Source organism: Lathyrus oleraceus, chromosome 6 (genome assembly GCF_024323335.1).
Source record: "Lathyrus oleraceus cultivar Zhongwan6 chromosome 6, CAAS_Psat_ZW6_1.0, whole genome shotgun sequence".
NCBI classification, from domain to species: domain Eukaryota; kingdom Viridiplantae; phylum Streptophyta; class Magnoliopsida; order Fabales; family Fabaceae; genus Lathyrus; species Lathyrus oleraceus.
Genome location: NC_066584.1, coordinates 120,658,486 through 120,679,159, shown reverse-complemented (window position 1 = coordinate 120,679,159; position 20,674 = coordinate 120,658,486). Strand labels below are relative to the sequence as shown.

The 20,674-nt window shown below is 34.9% G+C and overlaps 1 protein-coding gene and 1 non-coding gene across 2 annotated transcripts; both read right to left on the bottom strand.

Moving 5' to 3' along the window:
- Positions 1-12,052: 12,052 nt before the first annotated feature.
- Positions 12,053-14,204, bottom strand: LOC127098473 (uncharacterized). The gene is made up of 3 exons (XM_051037080.1): positions 13,816-14,204; positions 12,465-12,795; positions 12,053-12,313 (listed from the first exon to the last, which is right to left on the bottom strand). The coding sequence occupies exons 1-3, from the start codon at positions 14,055-14,057 to the stop codon at positions 12,227-12,229; spliced, it is 660 nt and encodes a 219-aa protein (XP_050893037.1). The 5' UTR covers positions 14,058-14,204; the 3' UTR covers positions 12,053-12,226.
- A 3,980-nt stretch (positions 14,205-18,184) lies between these two features.
- LOC127099711 (small nucleolar RNA R71) lies at positions 18,185-18,291 on the bottom strand. Its single transcript, XR_007794187.1, has one exon. It is a non-coding gene; the product is annotated as a small nucleolar RNA R71 (small nucleolar RNA).
- Between the last annotated feature and the right edge of the window lie 2,383 nt (positions 18,292-20,674).

Genomic DNA, 20,674 nt, shown 5'->3' with positions numbered 1-20,674 from the left:
CATTTTCACACCCTTGTAAGTCGATTGCTTTTTAAGCATCGCCATCAACCTCACATAGCTTACTCTTGGGCTTTCTTACAATGAGCCGGTTCTCTTGCACTCACACTCATGCATTATTTGTTGTTTGGATCCGATTTAATTATTTCATGATTTTTAATCCCCATTTGACAAAATGTACCCCACTCCCCCGATGTGTAATAATCTTGTACTATTTCATTTCTTTATTTGTTTGACTATTTAGTTAAATACTAACACAAGAATAAAATCAACCATTTCAAAAAGATCAAAAATAGGACTCGATCCAACGTCGAGTATTTTCTCAAAAAACAAATCAATTCATTTCTCCCTCATATTCTATTCCTTTTCTTTCAAACTTTCATCAAACGCTTGGTTCAACGTCAAGCCATTTTTCCTAATAAAAAACTCAAAAAATATTAATTTATAGTTAAGACTTTTTCAATAAGATGGAAGTGGAACATGGTGTATACCGCGCACTCCTGAGACTAGGATTCGAGATGTATATCTCGCCAATCCTAGCTCTCGCCATCATCCAAATTTATCCACTTTGCTCTATCGAACACTCATTCAAATCTTTCTCAAACGTCCATCAATACTTGATCTAGGGTCAAGTCATTTTCACAACAAAAACTCAAAATACCTAATTCCTATTTAACACTTTTTCAATAAAGGTGGAAATGGAACATGGTGTATACCATGCACTCCTGAGACTAGGATTCGAGATGTATATCTCGCCAATCTTAGCTCTCACCATCGTCTAAAATTGTCAATGCGGTTTCTTCAAACCCTTTCTCAATTAAATTCCAAAATACTTAATTCCTATCTTAACCTTTCTCAATAAAGATGGAAATGGAACATGGTGTATACCATGCACTCCTGAGACTAGGATTCGAGATGTATATCTCGCCAATCTTAGCTCTCGCCATCGTCTAAAATTGTCAATGCGGTTTCTTCAAACCCTTTCTCAATTAAATTCCAAAATACTTAATTCCTATCTTAACCTTTCTCAATAAATATGGAAATGGAACATGGTGTATACCATGCACTCCTGAGGCTAGGATTCGAGATGTATATCTCGCTCATCCAAGTTCTCGCCATCACTCAAAACGCATTCAACCAATCAAATTCTTTTCTCTCCGCCGTGCGGTTAATCAAAAACCTTTTTCATAAATGAAAGATATATTGTCTTAAGAGATACAAAACAATGTTTCGGCCACGATTGTTGAGTAGAGATAAATGACGCTTTTCCGAATGTAGATTTATAAATCCGTTCGATGTGTGGTATGCGTTCACTCCTCATCTGTTTTGGGTAAAATAATGTTTTCGTCGATTAATACAGTATGACTTTCGCTAAAATCGACCAACAAACAAACATTTTCTACCCAGAACTACGTAAGCCTTGATTTCTCTTTTGAGATACGTAGGAGCAGGATTTGTAAATCTTGTCAGGCCCACTAATAAAAAACTTAGGTTTAGTCCTTCGTTAAAAAATCCAAAAACATTTCTTCTCTCTTATATTCTTTCTTTCCCACCTAATAAATTGAAAAGCCTAATATTTCAAACTAACATTAACGCACACAACTGACCTAATGGTTCCCGTTGAGTACAACGGACGTGAGGGGTGCTAATACCTTCCCCTTACGTAACCGACTCCCGAACCCTGATATTGGTTGCGATGACCATATCTTATCCTTTCTTTTGTCTTGGGTTTTATCGATATTTCCCCTTTCCTTTTTAGGAATAAATAAAGTTCGATGGCGACTCTGTTCAGTCCATCATTGCGAGCGTGCGATCGCGCTTCGCTTTGAAGTCGTATCCCCATTTTTTTTTCGAGGTGCGACAGAGGGGAATCAAGTCAAACCACCATGTGGATTTGATTCCCCTCGCTACAAACTACATAGTGGTAACTATAACGGTAAATTCATGATCATCAAGCTATAGATAAGCATGACATCAAATAACAAGAGTCGTCACCGCTCTTTTATTGTTTCCAAGGTAAAAGGGAAAAGTACGAACAAAACCCAAAAATAATAAGTTTTCAAATCAAAACTAATAAAATTTCAGAGATTACAGGTAAGGGGGTTGGTTACACAGAGGGAAGGTGTTAGCACCCAAAGTGTCCTAGGTACTCCTAGGGAGTCCTTTCTTGTGTGCATATGTGTTTTGTACAAATGATGTTTGCAAGCAAATAGAATGGGGAAATGAGAAAAGAATTCATTAATTATATTTTTGTGTTTGACAAGACCTTCATACTTGTGCCTACGTACCAACATAAAAATGAGGGATCAAAACCTCATAGTTCGTTATACAAATTTCAAAGTGGATGCATTGTTTTTAACAAAAAATTAAGTTTGAAAGGCACAAAGGCCTAAAAATGGCTTGAATGAGTTAGTTCTTTTTTTGGCTTTTGAAAATTTTAAGTCAAGTATAATTAAGTATATTTACAAGTTTGATTAAGAAAAGGGAGTTTAAAAATGCAATGTCATAAGGCCAAAGTTTCTAATTTGCAAAAGTGGTCTAAGTTTAGAAAACAAGCACAAACAAAGAAGTTTTTTTGAAAGGAGTGAGAGATTTTGAAATTAAAGAAATGGGGAGGAGATGAAGAGACTAATCCTAAGCACAAAATTAAAAGTTAAGAGTTGAAAAGATCTGACCAATGGCCTGCAATCCAATAGACAAGAATGTCATATAGAAACCTAAATTCCCTTGGACATTAGAATCAAGCAACAAACAATGCACAAAATATCAACTTGAAGAGTAAGGCATAAAATAAAGATAGCCACATCCAAGCTTAGCAACTCCGTGATCTTTCTTTAAATTTGCCCATGTAGCAGATGAATTCCATAATGACATGGGTCACAGGTTCAAACTAACAGCTTCACAATGATCATGTTGCAGATGAACTCAAATGGATCTTCAATGATGTATCAGATGAAGTTTCAGATTACCAGCACTTGGTTACATGAAAGTTGGCATTGGCCAAGTTCTTTGCATAGGGAGTGTTGCCTAAATTCTAAGTCCAATTGTCTCATCTCAAACCAACAGTCCACACAAGATGTTTTTTATGGTTCTGGTTTTTATTATGCACATTAATGGTCAAAGACCACACAAACAAGCAAAATATATCACAAAATATGATCCAAAGGGACAAAGTGAAAAGGACATTAACATAAACAATTAGAATGTTATGAATAATGGCAAATGAATAAAGCTTAAAAATAAAGTATATTAAAGTAAATGACTTGAAATTAAATGTTAGTTGTTAATGAGCTAGAAGTTAGTATTGTTTTTGCTTTTTATTTTAAGTCATTCTTTGGAGAAAACTCAACCCACTTATCACAAGCATGAATCCTTGAACCAAGGCATCTTCCAAAGGAAGGAAAAAAGGCCAAGTTTCCACACAATACCATGAAAGAGGGGAGACCTACAATATCACTAACTAGAATGTTATTCCTTTTGTATCAAAAATTTAGCGTTATGTTAAGCAATCGTAATTGGACTTATGTATAAGTCACAACTATTTGAGGTCGGCAATAGAATCTTGGTGTTAATGCATGTTAGAGACATAGTATAATGGACTATGCTCATGAAACATACCACACACAAAAAGAATATGCAAAAGTGGTGGTCTAATCTCATCCATACTTATGTTGATTTTGCAATCAACTAGCCTTAGGATGTAGAGATATCATAGGTCCATGATATGAATACATAAAGAACGGGAATGAGATGAAGAGGGGGGGGGGGGGGAAATGGATCAAAACTCAAATTGGACAAAGGAGGACTTTTACCAAATTAAGATCATTCATTCATTTTGGGAGATGGAATATACATTCCACCAATCCCCTAAATCCAATGATCTTAACTTAACAAAGTCAAATCAACCTTGACCAAGGCCCAACAACACAAGTCAAACTTATACAAATAATCAAAATAGCTCAACACAATTATTTGACATTTATTCAATTTAAAAATACTAAAAATAATGCATTAAATTAAATATGGTTTGTCAAATTCCTAAAACCTCATCAAAACACCAAAGAAATGGCCATGAGATTTATCATAGGTCAAACAAGGTCAAAGGACCTTGGAGAAAAAATTTCATAATTTTTGGAAACTTAAAAGTATTTTTAAGCAATTAAAAATAATTACAAAATCAATTAAATCATAAAAAATATTAATAATGATCCAAAAAATAATTTTAATTCAAAATATGAAAGAGAATTTTATTTAAATTTTTTTGGTGAAACTCTCATATTTTTTGGATCAATATTAAAATTAGTATGAATTAATGAAAATCAAAGGAATAAAATGAAAATCAGAAAATACAAAAAAACGTGGACCACTTGATCTCCCTCATTAATTGAGGTGGGAGATTAAGTGGTCCTCAGCGCGCTTTCCACCATTGTCACTAGTCAACGCGTAACACAAGTAGTATTTACAAGCAACGCACGAGATTAAAACATTTTGAATTGATCATGTGGCTCAGAACCTGTCCAACACATCATCGGCGCTAAACCTCCGGTCACCTTCTCAGGCGAACCTCGCCGGACTAGTTCAGTCATCACCATCACATAAATGAAAAAGGAGGACATGATCTGAAAGAAAAAATGGCGTAGACCACGAATCTGACCTCAATTTTAACTAACTCCACATATATATAAAGATATTAGGAGTTGAATTTTGAGGTGTGTCAACTGAGTTGCTTTGATTTGGCCTCAAAGCAACTCAATCTTCTTGCCAACATTGGTAGGACTTCAGACAACCAAAGATCCAAGAGAATTGATGAGAATTGAGTGAGAATCGAAGAGAAGAAAATTTCTGGAAAATACCTTCAATACTGTGCAGAACTTGTCTTCCTTGCTTCAATTCTTGTTTGATCTTGCTCCAATGACTTGCAGAAGTGGATTAGGAATGGAAAGAAGCTTTGGATCCTGGAGTTTTTGAATCTCCAAACAGTGAGATTCAAACTCAATTTTCAAGTGAAAATTATCAGGTTTTCCTTTGAATTGTGAGGGTTTGAAGAGAGGGGGAAAAGCTGGTGCGCCAGGATCCTCTAAAATGAGCTCAGAGGGTCCATATTTATAGCATTTGGAAGTGTTATTTGCACACTTGAATTTGTTTCCAATTTTGGCAATTGCATGATGCAAGCTTGCATGGGCGTGTACAGGCCCATGAAGCAATCCAATTAGGTCCAAATGCATCTGAAATGAGGTTGGAATGAAGCTTGAATGGCAAGGCAATGTTATGTGATAATTTGAACTTTGATTTCCACCAATGATGCGGGCCTGTTAAAACCATGCGCAGCCCTATCAAACTTTGTCCAAAATGAATGAATTAGGACTCTTTGGAAAGCTTGGATCAAGAGGAACAACTCTTATGTTGAACACTTTTCCATTTGGAACTTGGATGAAGGTGAATTTTGAGGTGGAAGTTTGGAAATTTCAACATGTTGAAAATTTTTCTAAGTGTCAAGCCATATACCTCAATCTTCCACCTTACTAAAACTTTTATGTGAGCTCCAAATGAGAAATGTGTCTTCATCAAAGTTGTATCTCTTTTAAATACCTTAAAAACGGTCACCAATTTGACATCATTTGGATTTAGAATGAGAGAGTTATGCATTTTTTAAGTTGAGGAAAATCACTTGTTCAATGGTATTGATCCAAAATGACCTATAATGTATCCTCATATCACATGCTCATAAAAGTTGATTTAGCTTTCACTCCAAACATCAAATTTGAATTAGACATCTTGAATTTGACTATGCAACTTGGAAATATTTCATCTCATAAAAATTGAGAAAGTTATGGCCTTGGGAAGTTGACTTTCAAATTAGGGTTTAGACAAAATGACCTATAATGTTTCAACATAGAAATGACTTTCCAAGCAAAATTAGCTCTAGACTTAAACATGAAAGTTGTTTGGAGTGTCACTTAGAGTAACGTTTCTTTTGGAATCATTTTCATATGGTGAAAATTGTAGGAGATAGGGTCTAGGGAGACCCAGTTTTGATCAGATGAATCCATCTGGCCAACCACCATCAACCAACTTGCTAACATGCAATTATCTTGACTTTTTAGGCTCATGGTAGATCACATATGCATAAGATGATGAATTTTGGAGTATCCCTTGAGAAATTTGATCAATTGATGAGGAAGCTTGTTGAATAAGTTACTCAGGATACCTAGACAAACTATGGTTTCCAAGGCAAACTAACTCCAAACTCTTGAAGAAAACTTGATCAAAATAAACATGTAGAGATCATAGGGACTCATATATGATGCTTAGAGACTTTGTGGATCAATCCTTGGTTGTGCTCTTAAACATAAGGGTCTTAAACCCTAGATATGAACTTGATAGACCAATTAGGATCATGCCCTACCTACAAAAGAGTTAGGCAAATACAAAGACATATTTTTGGTATTTTGGTTAGTAAAATGACAAATATACAAGTATGATAGGTGCTTGATGATCTCTCCTAAAACAAACCCAATGAAAGAGGGGTAAGGAGAATGCCAAGGTATGATCCCAATGCTAATGCATATGATGAAATTACATGAGGGATCTTAGGGTCAAAATTGGGGTCTTACAGTAACCTCAGTGTGCAACAACAATGAAGAGAAACAAAGGCTTACCGGAACGGTGCCAACTTCAGATACGGTCTTGCAATTATTTCTTTGTATTTCTATTCTTTCCTTCGCCCTCTTTTTCTTCTTTTCTATGTTGTTGTGCTTCTGAATTCTGATTAGTGCCTCTGAGCAGTGGATTCGTGTGAGAGAAAAAATGATTGTGTGTGAGAGATTGATGAAGCTTGGAACTCTGAGAAATGGTTAGAATGATTTTGTTCCTTGAGATTTGAGAACTGAATGTTATTTATAGAGTTGAGATCTCAGATTTCAATTAGAAATTGAAATGCAGGTGCAAACGAAATTCACTTGCAGTTAGTTAGAAATTAAGAAGTTTGTTAGAGTCAAATAAAATTAAAATTCAAGTGAAATTGTAGAAAGTTATTAATTGAAATGCAGGGATTAATTGTGAAATGAAATTAGTTATGAAATGAAAATGTTAGTTAATGAAATATGTTCGGTTAGTTTATTGGAAATCGAAATGCAATGAAATTAGAAATGAAATGCAGTTGTAGGTTCTGTTTGGACTGAATTTTAATTGCTTGTTTATGCAGATGGATTTCAATTGGTTGATTGATCATGGAGCTTGTGGAATATGCAGGATGTTGAATGCTGGTTTGGAATTTCTCTATGGATCATATGTGATTGGATTATGCAATGGAATTTTGCCTTAGGTCATGTTGTAATTTGAATCATGTCATATTTAGTGTATGTACTTTGTAAAATGAACTATGTATGTTGTAACTTTGGTTAAATGGAAATGAAGTGTGTATGTAATTGTAATAGTTGAATGTTTGTATTTGGTTTATAGTAATATGAATCAATGTGGTGGTTGAATATGGAAATTGGTTTAAGGACATTGAAATTCATTTAAGGAAATTTGAATGTATATATGCTCGGAAATGGTTGATAAATGTATAAGAGATCATTTGAAATGAAAATGTGAAGGTTGTAATGAGAATTGCGGTTTAAATTGTTTGAAAAATGAAGAAAGGCCTAAAAAATGGGAAAAGTTTGGGTAGATCCAAATGTTGGTCTTCTTGGTGGTCTCATCAGGTTTTGCACCTGCTCATGGACCTAGTTTCTTGGTCCAAAAGGTGGTCCAGCCTAGAAATATACCAAGAAATGGACCAAGTCCCAAAATCATGAAGAAAACAAAGGAAACAAGGATCTTAGTGATGACACATGGTAGAATGAATGGAAATATATTTTTGGGATGGTAGGAATGATAAGTTGACTTTGGTCATCTGGTTGACCAAAAAGTCAATAGTTGACCAAAAAGTCAACAATTGACCAAATGTCAACTTATGCAAAAATGATGTAATTTGTAATCTTTTTTCATTGTAATATGGACAATGTAATCAAATGAATAGAATGTGAATGAAACATGAATGCAAGTACATCTTAGACCAATCATATGGCACCATGAACTAGGGTTTAGTTGAGTCAAACTCCAAGTCAAACAATAACCAAAACCTCAAACCAAGTGAGTAACAAATCATCAATACCATGAACCAAGCTAGGGTTTTCAACCTATAAAAGAAAACCACAAGATTCACAAAAATTCAAGATTAAGAACTAGGATTGGGCAATGAATGAACACCATGATGCAATCTTTTAGGCCTTAAGCACCAACTTTCCCTGATTAGAATTTTTCACCTTTGATCATAATGATGGGCTATCCACAATGATTGTAGCATCATAACTCCTAGGGCTTGATTCTCAAACAAACCCTAGGTCCTTGTTAAGCAAAATCAACCTCAAACCTTTGAATCTATGATGAGATTAGTGCACTAGATGATATGGATGTTCATGAATGCATATGAATTTTAAACCAAAAGGTTAAATGAAAATTAAAAGGGGATGATAAATTTTGGGGTATCACAGTAGGGTGTTATAGATGGTAGCAGTGAGTATGAGGATTGTAATAAAGATGGTGTGGCCCATGTTAGTTTTATCTAAAGTTGATGGAATTCAGTCTCAATCCTATCTCATATCAAATGTTGAAGAAATTAAGTTGTGGCACCTGAATCTCATAAGAATGAGAAATTTATTCTAAAAAAGCTATTGTTGATCTACGCGAGCTCAAGATCGAAGAAGGTAAAATATGTGGAAGCTTCTAATTTGGGAAGCAAACTAAGATGCAACATAAGAATATCAACATCTTACCACTACTCTTGTTCTTGAATTACTTCATATGGACCTTATGGGACCTATGCAAGTTGAGAATCTTGGAGGAAAGATATATCTTTTTATTTTTGTTGATGACTACTCCATATACACCTGGGTGAAGTTTATTCGTGAAAAGTATGACACCTTCGTTGTTTTGTAACTCTTTGCTATTATTTACAATGTGAAAAGAGATAAGAGATTGGAAATAACATTCACATTCGAATCGAACATGGTGAAGAATTTAAGAAGTCCAACTTCTTTTCATTCTGCACTACTAGAGAGATTTATCATGAGTAATCTCTGCCCCCATCACACCTTAACAAAATGGGATTTCCGAAAAGAAGGATCGTACCTTACAAAAAATTCTGAGAGTTATGATCCATGTCATACATCATCTATATCACGTTTGGGCATAAGCAATCAATATTTCTTGTCTTATTCATAATCGAGTAATAATTCAACTAGGTACCAAGCTTACTCGGTATGAGCTATAGAGCAGGAGGAAGCCCAACCTAAAATATTTTTCATATGTTTCCATGTTATATTCATCCTGATCATGAACAAAGAAGAAAATTTGATCCAAAGAGCGAATAAGAAATTTAAGGGTTATTCCATTAACAGCGGGGTGTATCAAGTGTTTAACAAGCGCAAAAAATCTATGATGGAATTCATTAATGTTACTGTTAATGACAATCAAACTGAAGTGACTCCCGACGTAGACGAAGATCATTATCTCACTGGTTAAAATGATGAGCAAGATGTTCCAAACAATATTGAAAAAACTTACATTCTACTGAGGATGATGGAGATTGAGATGGTGATGATGAGAATATTTCTTATGAAAGAAAAGAATAATTACCAAGGGATATTTCAAAAATTAAACCCACGAATGTGAAAGAATCTCCCAATGATGAATTTGGGTCAATGTTATGCAAAAATAGCCTGTTCACTTTGAGAGAAATAAGGTAATGTGAACTTGTTCCTAGACCTAATTATGCAAATAACATTGACATAAAATGGATTGACAAGAATAAGAATGATGAGAATGGATATGTTACTAGAAATAAGGCTCATCTTGTGTCTTAGTTCTACACTCAAATTAAAGGGTTGCCTTCAATAAAACCTTCGCTATTAGTGCTTATCTTAAAGTTATCAGACTATTACTTAGCTTATCATGTCTCCTTAGGTATAAATTTATATCAAATAGTGAGATCGGGAGATTGCCATTATTGATCGCGCAAGATAGTTATTGGTGAGATATGACTTTCAAAATCGAATGAATTTGATGTGAAAATTTGTGAGAATCAAACGTCGATTCACACAGACAACGCCACTATTTAGAGGTGGAACCAGAAATATGTGATGTTAAAGGAATAAGCTCTTTCAGTGTGATGGTAAGAACTCTTGATGCGGCGGAGCGAAGAGGGCCTGCAAGGTTATGACTCCAATGCACCTGCAAGGTTATGACTCTAATACCCAAGTAAACGTCAGTGAAGTCTAAGAGATGTAGTTTTAAATTGATAATGAAATAATACATGTAATCAACACGTGGCGAGATTTATATATGCCATATGGTTGAAATCACCCTGTTTGATTCGACATGTGATACAAAGAGTCGTCCGATAAGAAAAGAGAACATTTGTGTTAAGATGAAGTGTCTTGTATTTTGAGAAAGATTCGTCTGTCTATCCGATCTAATTAATGAAGTTTGTCCAGAGTTGAGTTTGCCACTCTTTGAACAAAAATGTTGAAAGATATCTTTTAGCATATTTATCAATATAAAAAAATTGAAAAAAATAAAATCATGATGTATGAAAATAGAGCCGTGTTACTTTGCACATAAGAGTATATTACAAAATATGTACAAAAATGAAGTTCAGATTATTAAATAATCATGACAATAAACAATTTGTGCACATAAATGATATTTTGTTATTCAAGAGAGGAGTAGCGCTTAACAATATATTCCTCCAAGGATGGAAAATCCATGCAGTCTCTAATGATCTTAATAATATCATCCAAGAATTACTCTGAATTGTCATACTCTTTGCTTGATAGAATCAAGAAATCTGAAGAGTTTCTAGTCTCTAAATTAAAACTCACATTTCACACACCACTTTCCATCATGGATTCCTCATCAGTAATCCCCCTTAAGCAACTAGTTTGGAGACCTTCATCCCTAATTGACCCTTCTACATTAAACTAATTCCAAAGCATTCTGAAAAGCTCCACCTTTGAAAACATGAAGTTTTTTATGAAGAAAAATACTAGTCACAAACTCCAGAAGAGTGCTATGAAATCTGCCTTTCTATTAGTGCCGAAGATCTCATCATTCAATATTCTATTAGCGGCTCAAGGAGAAATTCTGAGAAGGACTCTTATTGTTGAATTACTAAAAGGCAATAGAAATAGAGACATTTAAAGAATACTTTCACTTACAAAATCACAAGTTCATTTGAATGACTTATGCCAGATGACTATTCAGTTGGAATGACCAATCTTAGGGAAAATAACATATTTTGATATTCTAAAACAGTAAAGCAACTGAGATAAATAATTGAACTCTAAATCCCTCCCGATCACTTTTTAAAGTTGAAAGCATCAAAATCATTTTTTAAAGTTGAAATAATTAACTCTAACGTACATTAACATAAACTATAAACTAGAAATAATAAATTAAAATAATCCAGAAAAATTTAATACATACTTTCAAATAATCCAGAAAAATCTAATACATACTTTCAATAGTATAAACTAAAATATCAATATATTAACCAAACAATTAATATTTTAAATTATCAAAAATATTATAAATCATCAACGAGACAGGTCCGAGAACGGATTCGGAGTGAATATTAGTGTCCAATTACTTGTCTCGTCTCCATGTTTTAAAATCAGGAAAAACTCAAACTCAAACCCGAATCTAGTCAAAGCAGATTTTCCTCGTTAAACACGGGACAAATTTGAGCGGGTACCCGTGGATACGGGTTTTGTTGCCATGAGATTTACATCAAGGTAGTCAAGTCATAAATTGTTACCTTAATTGATTCTAAAACTCATGTATAAGAATTTTTAAAACTCATGTATAAGCATATAAATTCCTATACATGCAGATAAAATAGAATTGGTCACACCGAAAATCTTAAATCACTTAGCAATCCTAGTGTAAATTTAAATTCATAAGAATTGCTCATAAGTAAGATAGTAAAGTCCTTAAGTCACACTTCAAATACTTATATAAATTTAAATTCATTTATAAGCATAATCACGAAAATTCATTATAAGCATAATCACATAATCGTTTCAAGGGTATATTCTAAATTGTTGAAGGCAAGCATAATCGCAAAATCGTGGAATTTTACAATTCAAATTGAGATTTTGATTACCATGCTAAACAGTGAGTTTCATCATTCTTCTAAATAACCTAGCTCTTTCTCCCACTTAAGGCCGGACATTTGCCGACCAAAAGGAACAATGAGGTTATACCGGAAAACCTGCAAAAAGAAAAGAGGAAAGAACAAAGAAGATATGTTACAAGTGCAATATTACAACCATGAAAGACAGAGTTCAAGACTTGTTAGAACCATATTCGATTCTCCAACTTTCTGCAAACATTAACATGACATAATGACCTAGCTAGCTCACCTTATCATTGATTTCTTTTAACTGCGATTTCAAAGCCTCTGAACTTTCAACCCACATAGACTGATCTCCACTGCATTTATTTGCCCAAGCTTTCTTCAAGGACACCCTCCATTGAGATATTCTAGATCTTATCTCTTTGTTAAGTTCAACCCACTCCGGTGCACATCCATTTTTCGAGAGGATCCTGTATAACGTGTCTTCAGCTGGATCTGCATGAGGATTTGTGTCAAGTTTAAGCGGCTTTCCTTTCCCGGGCAAGTTCTCAAATTGGCCTTCTTCCATTGAATGCCATATTCTTTGCTCGACAACGTTGATCAAGTCAGTTTCTGACCTGTCTAACGGCCAATTTGTGTTAAACAAATGATGACAAAACTAACACAGACCATCATACAAGCAAGACCAATTATACTGATCTATCAACTGGGGTAGGATTACGTGATATATCAATCTCTTTAATGTTATGTAATGTTTTCATGTATAAACAAAAATAACTAATGTTGCATCCATTAAGAAAAATAGTTAATCTCATTTAATATTTCAAAAATAATTTAAAAACAGCTGTATTGTTCTATGAAAATAAAATGACAATGGAGAAAATAAATCCAAATTAGATGAAGGGGAATTATGGAATAATAACATTTAATATGATAAAAGTAATTAACTTTTCCTTATATTTGACACCAGAGGTAGTACATGTTATGATGTGTACTACTAACCTGTCATGTCTACCAATGGTGTCCAATAGCAACCAGTGCCTCTTGTTCACATATCCCTGAACCTGGTGACAATTTTATAGATCATTGTGAAGATATGAAAAGTGGTGATAAACATATTGACATTAAGGACGTAGCACTGGTGTATTTGGCTATCTTATCAAACTCGCCTGTTCTGGCCATTATCTTGGCAGGGAACAGCAAAACCAAGAAAACCGTGTCAGGTCGTGCCATTCCAACACAGATGGGTGACTCGGCTGGAACGACCGCGATAATGGGATTGGATTGGGAATGACGCCACTCGAACGTGACCGCTGCGGCCGTGTCATTCATATATGATATTACACTTAAATTTTTTAAGGATATCAAGGTTATTTTATTGAATTTTATTGGCATTTAGAAGTATATTTTGCTAAGACTTATGGCTTTTATTTCTAAATATGAATAAAAATTCATGAATTTTGATTAATTTATTTTAATTTTTAACTATCATGTGTTCATTAGTATCAATCAGAACAATAATTTCAAATGATTATATTCACTTATAAACTACGGACCTGAATTGAATCTATCGAATTACAGAATATGAGTTGTGATTCTAACTTTTAAGAGAGTGAATTGTGTAAATAATGCAATACCTAACAACATTGCGCTGACCGCGAAGTTCAGGAGGTAGTTTGCGATCGTTGACGGCGTCGATTACAGACGAAAGACGATCCCCGAGCTTCTTCTTATCCGGCTTAGTGTTACCGGAAGATGACGGTGATGACGAAGAAGAAGACCATCTGACGGTGGAAAGCGGTGAGTTGTGGAAGTGGAAAAGGGAGAGGAAGTTGAGAGAGGCGTGTCTCCGAAGGCGAAGATACGTCGCCACGCTCATCTCCACAGACTCTTTCTTCCTCGTTTCACTAATTTCAGAAATGGTCCCCTTTTTGTTCGAAATATATCAGAAATGGTTCCTGTTTTCTTTTATTCTATATTTTTATATAATTTTCTTCTATCATACAATTTCTTCCTTAAAAAAAAATTCTAGCAATTTCTAAGAATATAAAACTCTTCTGGCTAAGTCAATTTATTTAGTAGTTGTGGGAGAATATTAGATATAAGGATGTAAATTTGAATTTACTATATCTCACTTACTTATTCATTTGTAAAAACATATTTTTATTTATATTTAAAAATAACTCAAGTATTAATTGTATTGACAAACCTGCAATTTTAGGATTAGTCAATGTTAATTTAGACGAATGTAAATATACTTAAACATGCTTTAATTAAATTCTTTTCAAGTTTATTGGAGTCAGTTATGATGGTTGAAACTTTAGACTTAATCAAAATATAGTAGAGTATTGAACAATTGAATTTTATGGTCCTATTTGGTGTAAATAGTATCATTAACCAAACAGCGTGAAGATTGTGGAACCATGATATATGAAAGTTGAGTGTGAGGCGTAGAGTCAAAGAAACATGTCGAGAGACAAAAGACAACAAGTTGAACGTAAGGTGTCGTGTATCCTAGAGTAGATTGAATACTCGTGCATTAGCCGCGTAAATAGCTTAGTAAAACAATATTTTTGTATGTTACAATTATATGGCTAGTATGATTATTTCCTCTACACATATCACAATTTTCAATCAAATTATTTTACACATTTTATCTTATTCACTTTATCCTATTTTTTATGCATTTCTTAGATTAATAGTTTAAAATTTCAACACACCATACTTAACACTCTCTATAGTGGTTAAGGAATGCTCACTTAGGGATAAAGTTCCTTCCTAAGCCCAAAAAAAGGAAATTATTATAAAATTTATTTTATTGATCTTAGTGTAGTACTTTTACCATAGGTAATCCTATGGGACTCCTAGTGGAGAATGATGAAGAAAGTATCTACGCTAAGAAAGCTCTAAGCCTGACCTAGCGAAAATGGCAGACCAACACCTTCTAAAGAGGGGTTTAAGTTGTTCAGTTTGAGATATCTTTGTAGAAATTAGTAATAAATTTGTAATTAAGTAATTTTCTTAGTAGGTGTGAGAAACACAACAAAAGAGGAAAAGACAAGGAGACTGTTGGTAGAAGTGTTGTCTGAGGAATCTTCAACAGATGTTTCTCAACATCTTTCTCCTAGGGCTTAAGTGTAAGGCTATGATGAGTAAATGTATCTAATTTAATCTTATGTTGGGGCTAGACGTAGTTGTGTATTACTAATGTTTTGATTCCAATCATGGTATTCGATGTAATTCTTCTTAAGCTTTAATATTGATGAATTCTTTATTCTTAATGCTTGTTTTGGATTAACTACCTAAAACATGTTTTCATGGTATGACTTGATATCCGAAAGGTACTGATTATTAATAGATCCAAGTTCTTCATCTAATGGATATGTTAAATTCAAGAGGTAGATTTTGATTAAGTATTTGTATTAACTGTTGAAACTTAATGTTGTCGTATTGATTAATAGGCTGAGAGATCGTCTATTAGGTAATACGATTGATCTCACGTCGTTGACTCAAATATGAGTTGCAATGAAAGTGTTGGGTGATAATATTAATAGCTTATTAGAATTGCATATTATTGATCAAGAATTCTACACAAGAATATGTCAATGAAATATAACCCCCCAACAAGTTTTCTCAACTATTAAACACCAATGATAACATGAAATAATATCACATTTTTGGACTCGATTTAATTAAATTTTATTATTATTTGTTTCGATTTATTTCATTTTATTCGATATTACTTGGTATTTTTCCTTCTATTTGTCTCAGGTAACTTATTTGAAGCATAAGTGAAAAAGGAAGAAAAGGGGTGCAAAAAGATGATGAGAAGCAAATTCCACTAAAGCCCAGCCCACGATTACAAGCCAGGAGCGTTGAACCTGTGACGACCGCCACACAAGGTGTGACGAGCGTCACGCCCTACTACCTTGTGTTACGAGCGTAACACATGGTGTGACGAACGTCACACCCCTCTCCTATATTTTTGGCTTTTAACGCGCAACAGAGGCACGTTGAAGCCTATTCTTCCGCTTGACTCTTGGAACGTGAAGACTACTTACGGAAGGCATTTTTGGAAACCGTTACAAAAGTGGATTAATATAAATAGTTGCTTTTATCCAACCCTGAAGCCCCGTCTCTTTCCGCCGTGCAAGCATATTTTACAACATTACTTTTCTACAGCTTTCTATTTCATTAGCAATTTTTATTTCTTTCTTTTCCAGTAAATCTTTCAAGCACTTAATTAATTTTTCACACAATAGTTTCTACACCGGAAACTATTGTGTATCTTTTACTGGATCTAACCTTACGTTAGATCATAGTATTTTATTCTTTCGCTTTTATTTTCCTGTCCGATTGAAGAGTTCAAGAACAAATCCAACCGGTCTGTGGTGGAGTGTTCAAGATTGCTATTAATTATTCAGGTTCTTTAATTTATTGTTTTAATTTATATATGCCCTGCATTACTGTTTATTTATCTTGTTTGCCTGATATGGTTTTATTTAAGCATGATGATTGTTTAGACCCGTTTAGCATGTCCGGCTAAGTATTTTAGATACCGGTATGTAAAGTAAGCGGAATAAAGGAATCAAAACTAAGTTGGTTTAATTTCATTTAAAAATAAAGTCACTCTTTTTATGGTCTCAATTTACAGGGTTAATCCCAAAGTTTTTGTACGAGAGTAAAAGACGTAAAGAAGTTAAAATCAATAGAATGAAAGTTTGAGTTTTTAACTAGACAGTGTAAATTGGACATTAATTCTAAATCAGGGCGAAAGCAATTTTTAGAGTTAATTAAATTCTAATCTTTTTCAAAAAGTATTTTTAAAGGTTAAATGTGAGGACGAGAGTTAAGCATTTAAGTTTAATTATATAATCTAAGTCAATAGAGCGAGAGTTTGAGACGAGGGCGTTTAAACGGTTATTATTTTAATGAAAAGAGTTTCTATAGATTCTGTTGTTTTCAAAAAGTGATTTTGGACTTAACTAATAAGTGACAGCTACGTTAATATAAAGTCATAGTCTATTCAACAGAGCGAGAGTTTGAGATAAGACTTTTAATCAATAGTATCTACCGAAAAGATTTATTTTAAAAACCAAGAAACCAACGAAGATTTGATTCTCTAATTACGACGAACTACATACCGATATCCGCTTAATTGATATTTAATTTAGATCTAATTTTAGTTTTACTTTTCCCCCAAACAATCAAAGTATCATCCGCCTTAGCTTTACGAAGTAACCTTAGAAAACGGTATATCGATTCATAAGTCTCTGTGGGATCGATATCTTTTAAAACTACGCGATAGAACTGTGCACTTGCAGTTAGTACCCCAAATCGACTCATAAAGTCGCGATCAAGTTTTTGGCGCCGTTGCCGGGGACTTTTATTTAGTCGATATTGTAACTCTTCTGTTACGCTGTAGAGACTAAGGCAATTTTTTTTTCTTTTTTTTTTCTTTCGTTGATTTGTATGCCACACACTCGCTCACAAGGCGAGTCGTTTTACTTACGAATTAACGACATTGAACTATATCTCCGAGTCTTACGACGAATTCGGGAATATCGTGCTGCAAACAATCTCCCTCCTATCGAAGTGCCCGACCTCAAAAATCTTCTTCCTTCGCCGATACCCGAGATGGCAGAACCAGCTCGTGCTCTTCGAGATTACGCCGCTCCATCGCAAGATGAGCCGCATTCGAGTATTGCTCCACCCGCAATCGAAGCAAACAACTTCGAACTTAAGCCTTCGCTGCTACAAGTAGTGCAACAGAATCAATATCCTACCGAGGATCCAAACCTTCATTTATCCGTATTTGTCCAATACGCTGATACTGTTAAAGCTAATGGTGTCACTTCAGAGGCAATTCGACTTCGTCTTTTTCCTTTCTCGTTAAGAGATAAAGCTAGAAGATGGCTTCAGTCTCTACCTTCCAACTCAGTCACCACATGGAACGAGTTGAAGAAAGTCTTTCTTGCCCGATATTTTCCTCCAAGCAAAACAGCTATGTTGAGAGCCCAGATAAATGGATTTAAACAGAAAGATAACGAGTCTCTTTTCGAAGCATGGGAAAGATACAAAGACATGATGAGACTTTGTCCACACCATGGTTTAGAGGACTGGTTAGTAATTCATACCTTCTATAATGGTCTCTTATACAACACAAGGTTAACAATAGACGCCGCCGCAGGTGGTGCGCTTATGAATAAACCTCATGCCGATGCTTATCAACTTATCGAAAGCATGGCCCAAAACCATTATCAGTGGGGAAGCGACCGAACAATGGTAGAGAAACCTCAAACGAAAAGTGGCATGTACGAGATAAGTAGCCTTGATCATGTTAATGCAAAAGTGGATGCTCTGGCCCAGAAAATTGAAAGTTTAAATGTATCACCTCCAGCCACCGTGGTTGCCGCAACTCAAAATTGTGAAGTCTGTGGAATCCAAGGTCACACTCCTGCAGATTGTCAACTCCTAACAAGAATCCAAGCAGAACAAGTGAATTATGCTCAAGGAAATCCCTACTCGCATACCTATAACTCTAACTAGAAGAACCATCCTAATTTTTCATATAAGAGTAATAATGCTTTATACGCACCAGGACAAGCTCCAAATCAAGCCCCAGCTATACCTCCGGGATATCAAAAGTCGATCCCATCTACACCTAACAATAACGTTCCTAGGAAATCCAACTTGGAAATCATGATGGAGAACTTCATAGTTTCTCAACAGCAAACCAATAAGGACTTCTTAAACCAGAATGTACACACTAGCGAACAAATTAAACAACTAGCAAGTAAAGTAGATGCCCTGGCTACCCATAACAAAATGCTGGAAACACAAATCTCACAAGTAGCTCAACAACAAGCGCCTACTGCTGCCCCAACTGGCACATTTCCTGGACAGCCCCAACCTAACCCGAAGAGCCACGCTCATGCAATCATATTAAGAAGTGGAACGGAAGTAGAAGGACCGTCTGATCCAAGGATGGAAAACCAAAACTCTAAAAAGTCATCTGAGGAAGAAAGTAAACCTAAGGAAAAGGAAGAGAGTAATAAGGAAACTGTAGAAAAGAAAGAACCTTATGTACCTCCACCACCTTATAAACCACCTATCCCTTACCCTTAAAGGCTTATTAAAACCAAAGATGCGGGCCAATTTAAAAATTTTATTGACCTACTGAAACAATTAAACGTCACAATTTCGTTTACAGAAGCTATTACGCAGATGCCCTCATATGCTAAGTTCTTAAAATAAATTCTTTCTAATAAAAGGAAACTTGAAGAGAGCGAAACCGTTACACTCACTGCTGAATGTAGCGCCATAATCCAGAATATGCCTCCAAAACTTAAGGATCCTGGTAGTTTCTCTATACCCTGTCACATAGGAAAATTTGTCATAGATAAAGCCTTATGCGATTTAGGAGCCGGTATCAGTGTTATGCCTTTATCCATATGCAAGAAACTGGAAATGGGGGAATTAAGACCAACTAAAATGTTTGTGCAACTAGCAGATCGTTCTGTTAGATATCCTGTAGGAATTCTTGAAAACGTTCCCGTGCGCATAGGTCAATTCTACATTCCAACCGATTTTATAATTATGGACATAAGAGAAGATGAAGTTACACCCATTATATTGGGAAGACCATTCTTAGGAACCGTCGGTGCAATCATAGACGTAAAACGAGGACGACTCACTTTCGAAGTAGGAGAAGAGAAAATTGAGTTCATTCTTTCCCAATTTTTGAAAGCACCTGCAATAGATGACACATGTTACTTTATGGATATCATCGATGAATGCATAAGAGAAACAGAGTTAGAAAATGACAAATTGTTTGACTATCGTGTAGAAGACGAACTTAACCAATGTTTAGCAATGACATCGGATCCTGCGCAATGCCTTAAGAAACCGAACCTCGACCTAAAAACACTTCCCAAAAATCTGAGATATGAATTCCTAGACTTAGAACTTGAACGACCAGTAATAGTTAATGCAGACCTAGGAAAACTCGAAACCGAAAAACTCCTACATATCTTAAGAAAATATCCAACCGCACTAGGATACAACATCACCGATCTTAAAGGAATAAGTCCTTCTATTTGTATGCACCGCATCATGCTAGAAGAAGACTGTAAAACCTCTAGGGAACATCAGAGGAGACTAAACCCGATCCTGAGTGAGGTAGTGAAGAAGGAAGTAACAAAGTTATTAGAGGCATGTATCATATATCCTATATCTGATAGCAAATGGGTTAGTCCTGTACACGTAGTACCAAAGAAAGGAGGTATAACAGTTATTGAAAATGAAAAAGGAGAAACTATAACCAAACGAATCGAATCGGGATGGAGAATGTGCATTGACTATAGGAAACTAAACAAAGCAACCCAAAAAGATCATTTCCCTCATTCATAGACCAGATGTTAGAACGATTAGCAAAACATTCTCATTTATGCTATCTAGACGGTTACTCAGGTTTCTTTCAAATACCAATTCATC

Excerpts from the sequence above, each read along its gene's own strand:
- LOC127098473 (XM_051037080.1), bottom strand. The coding sequence starts at position 14,057 with ATGAGCGTGGCGACGTATCTTCGCCTTCGGAGACACGCCTCTCTCAAC. Across the intron at positions 12,796-13,815 it reads GGTCAGCGCAATGTTGTTAG|GTCAGAAACTGACTTGATCA; the intron begins GTATTGCATTAT and ends GCCGTTAGACAG. Across the intron at positions 12,314-12,464 it reads TAAAAGAAATCAATGATAAG|GTTTTCCGGTATAACCTCAT; the intron begins GTGAGCTAGCTA and ends TTCTTTTTGCAG.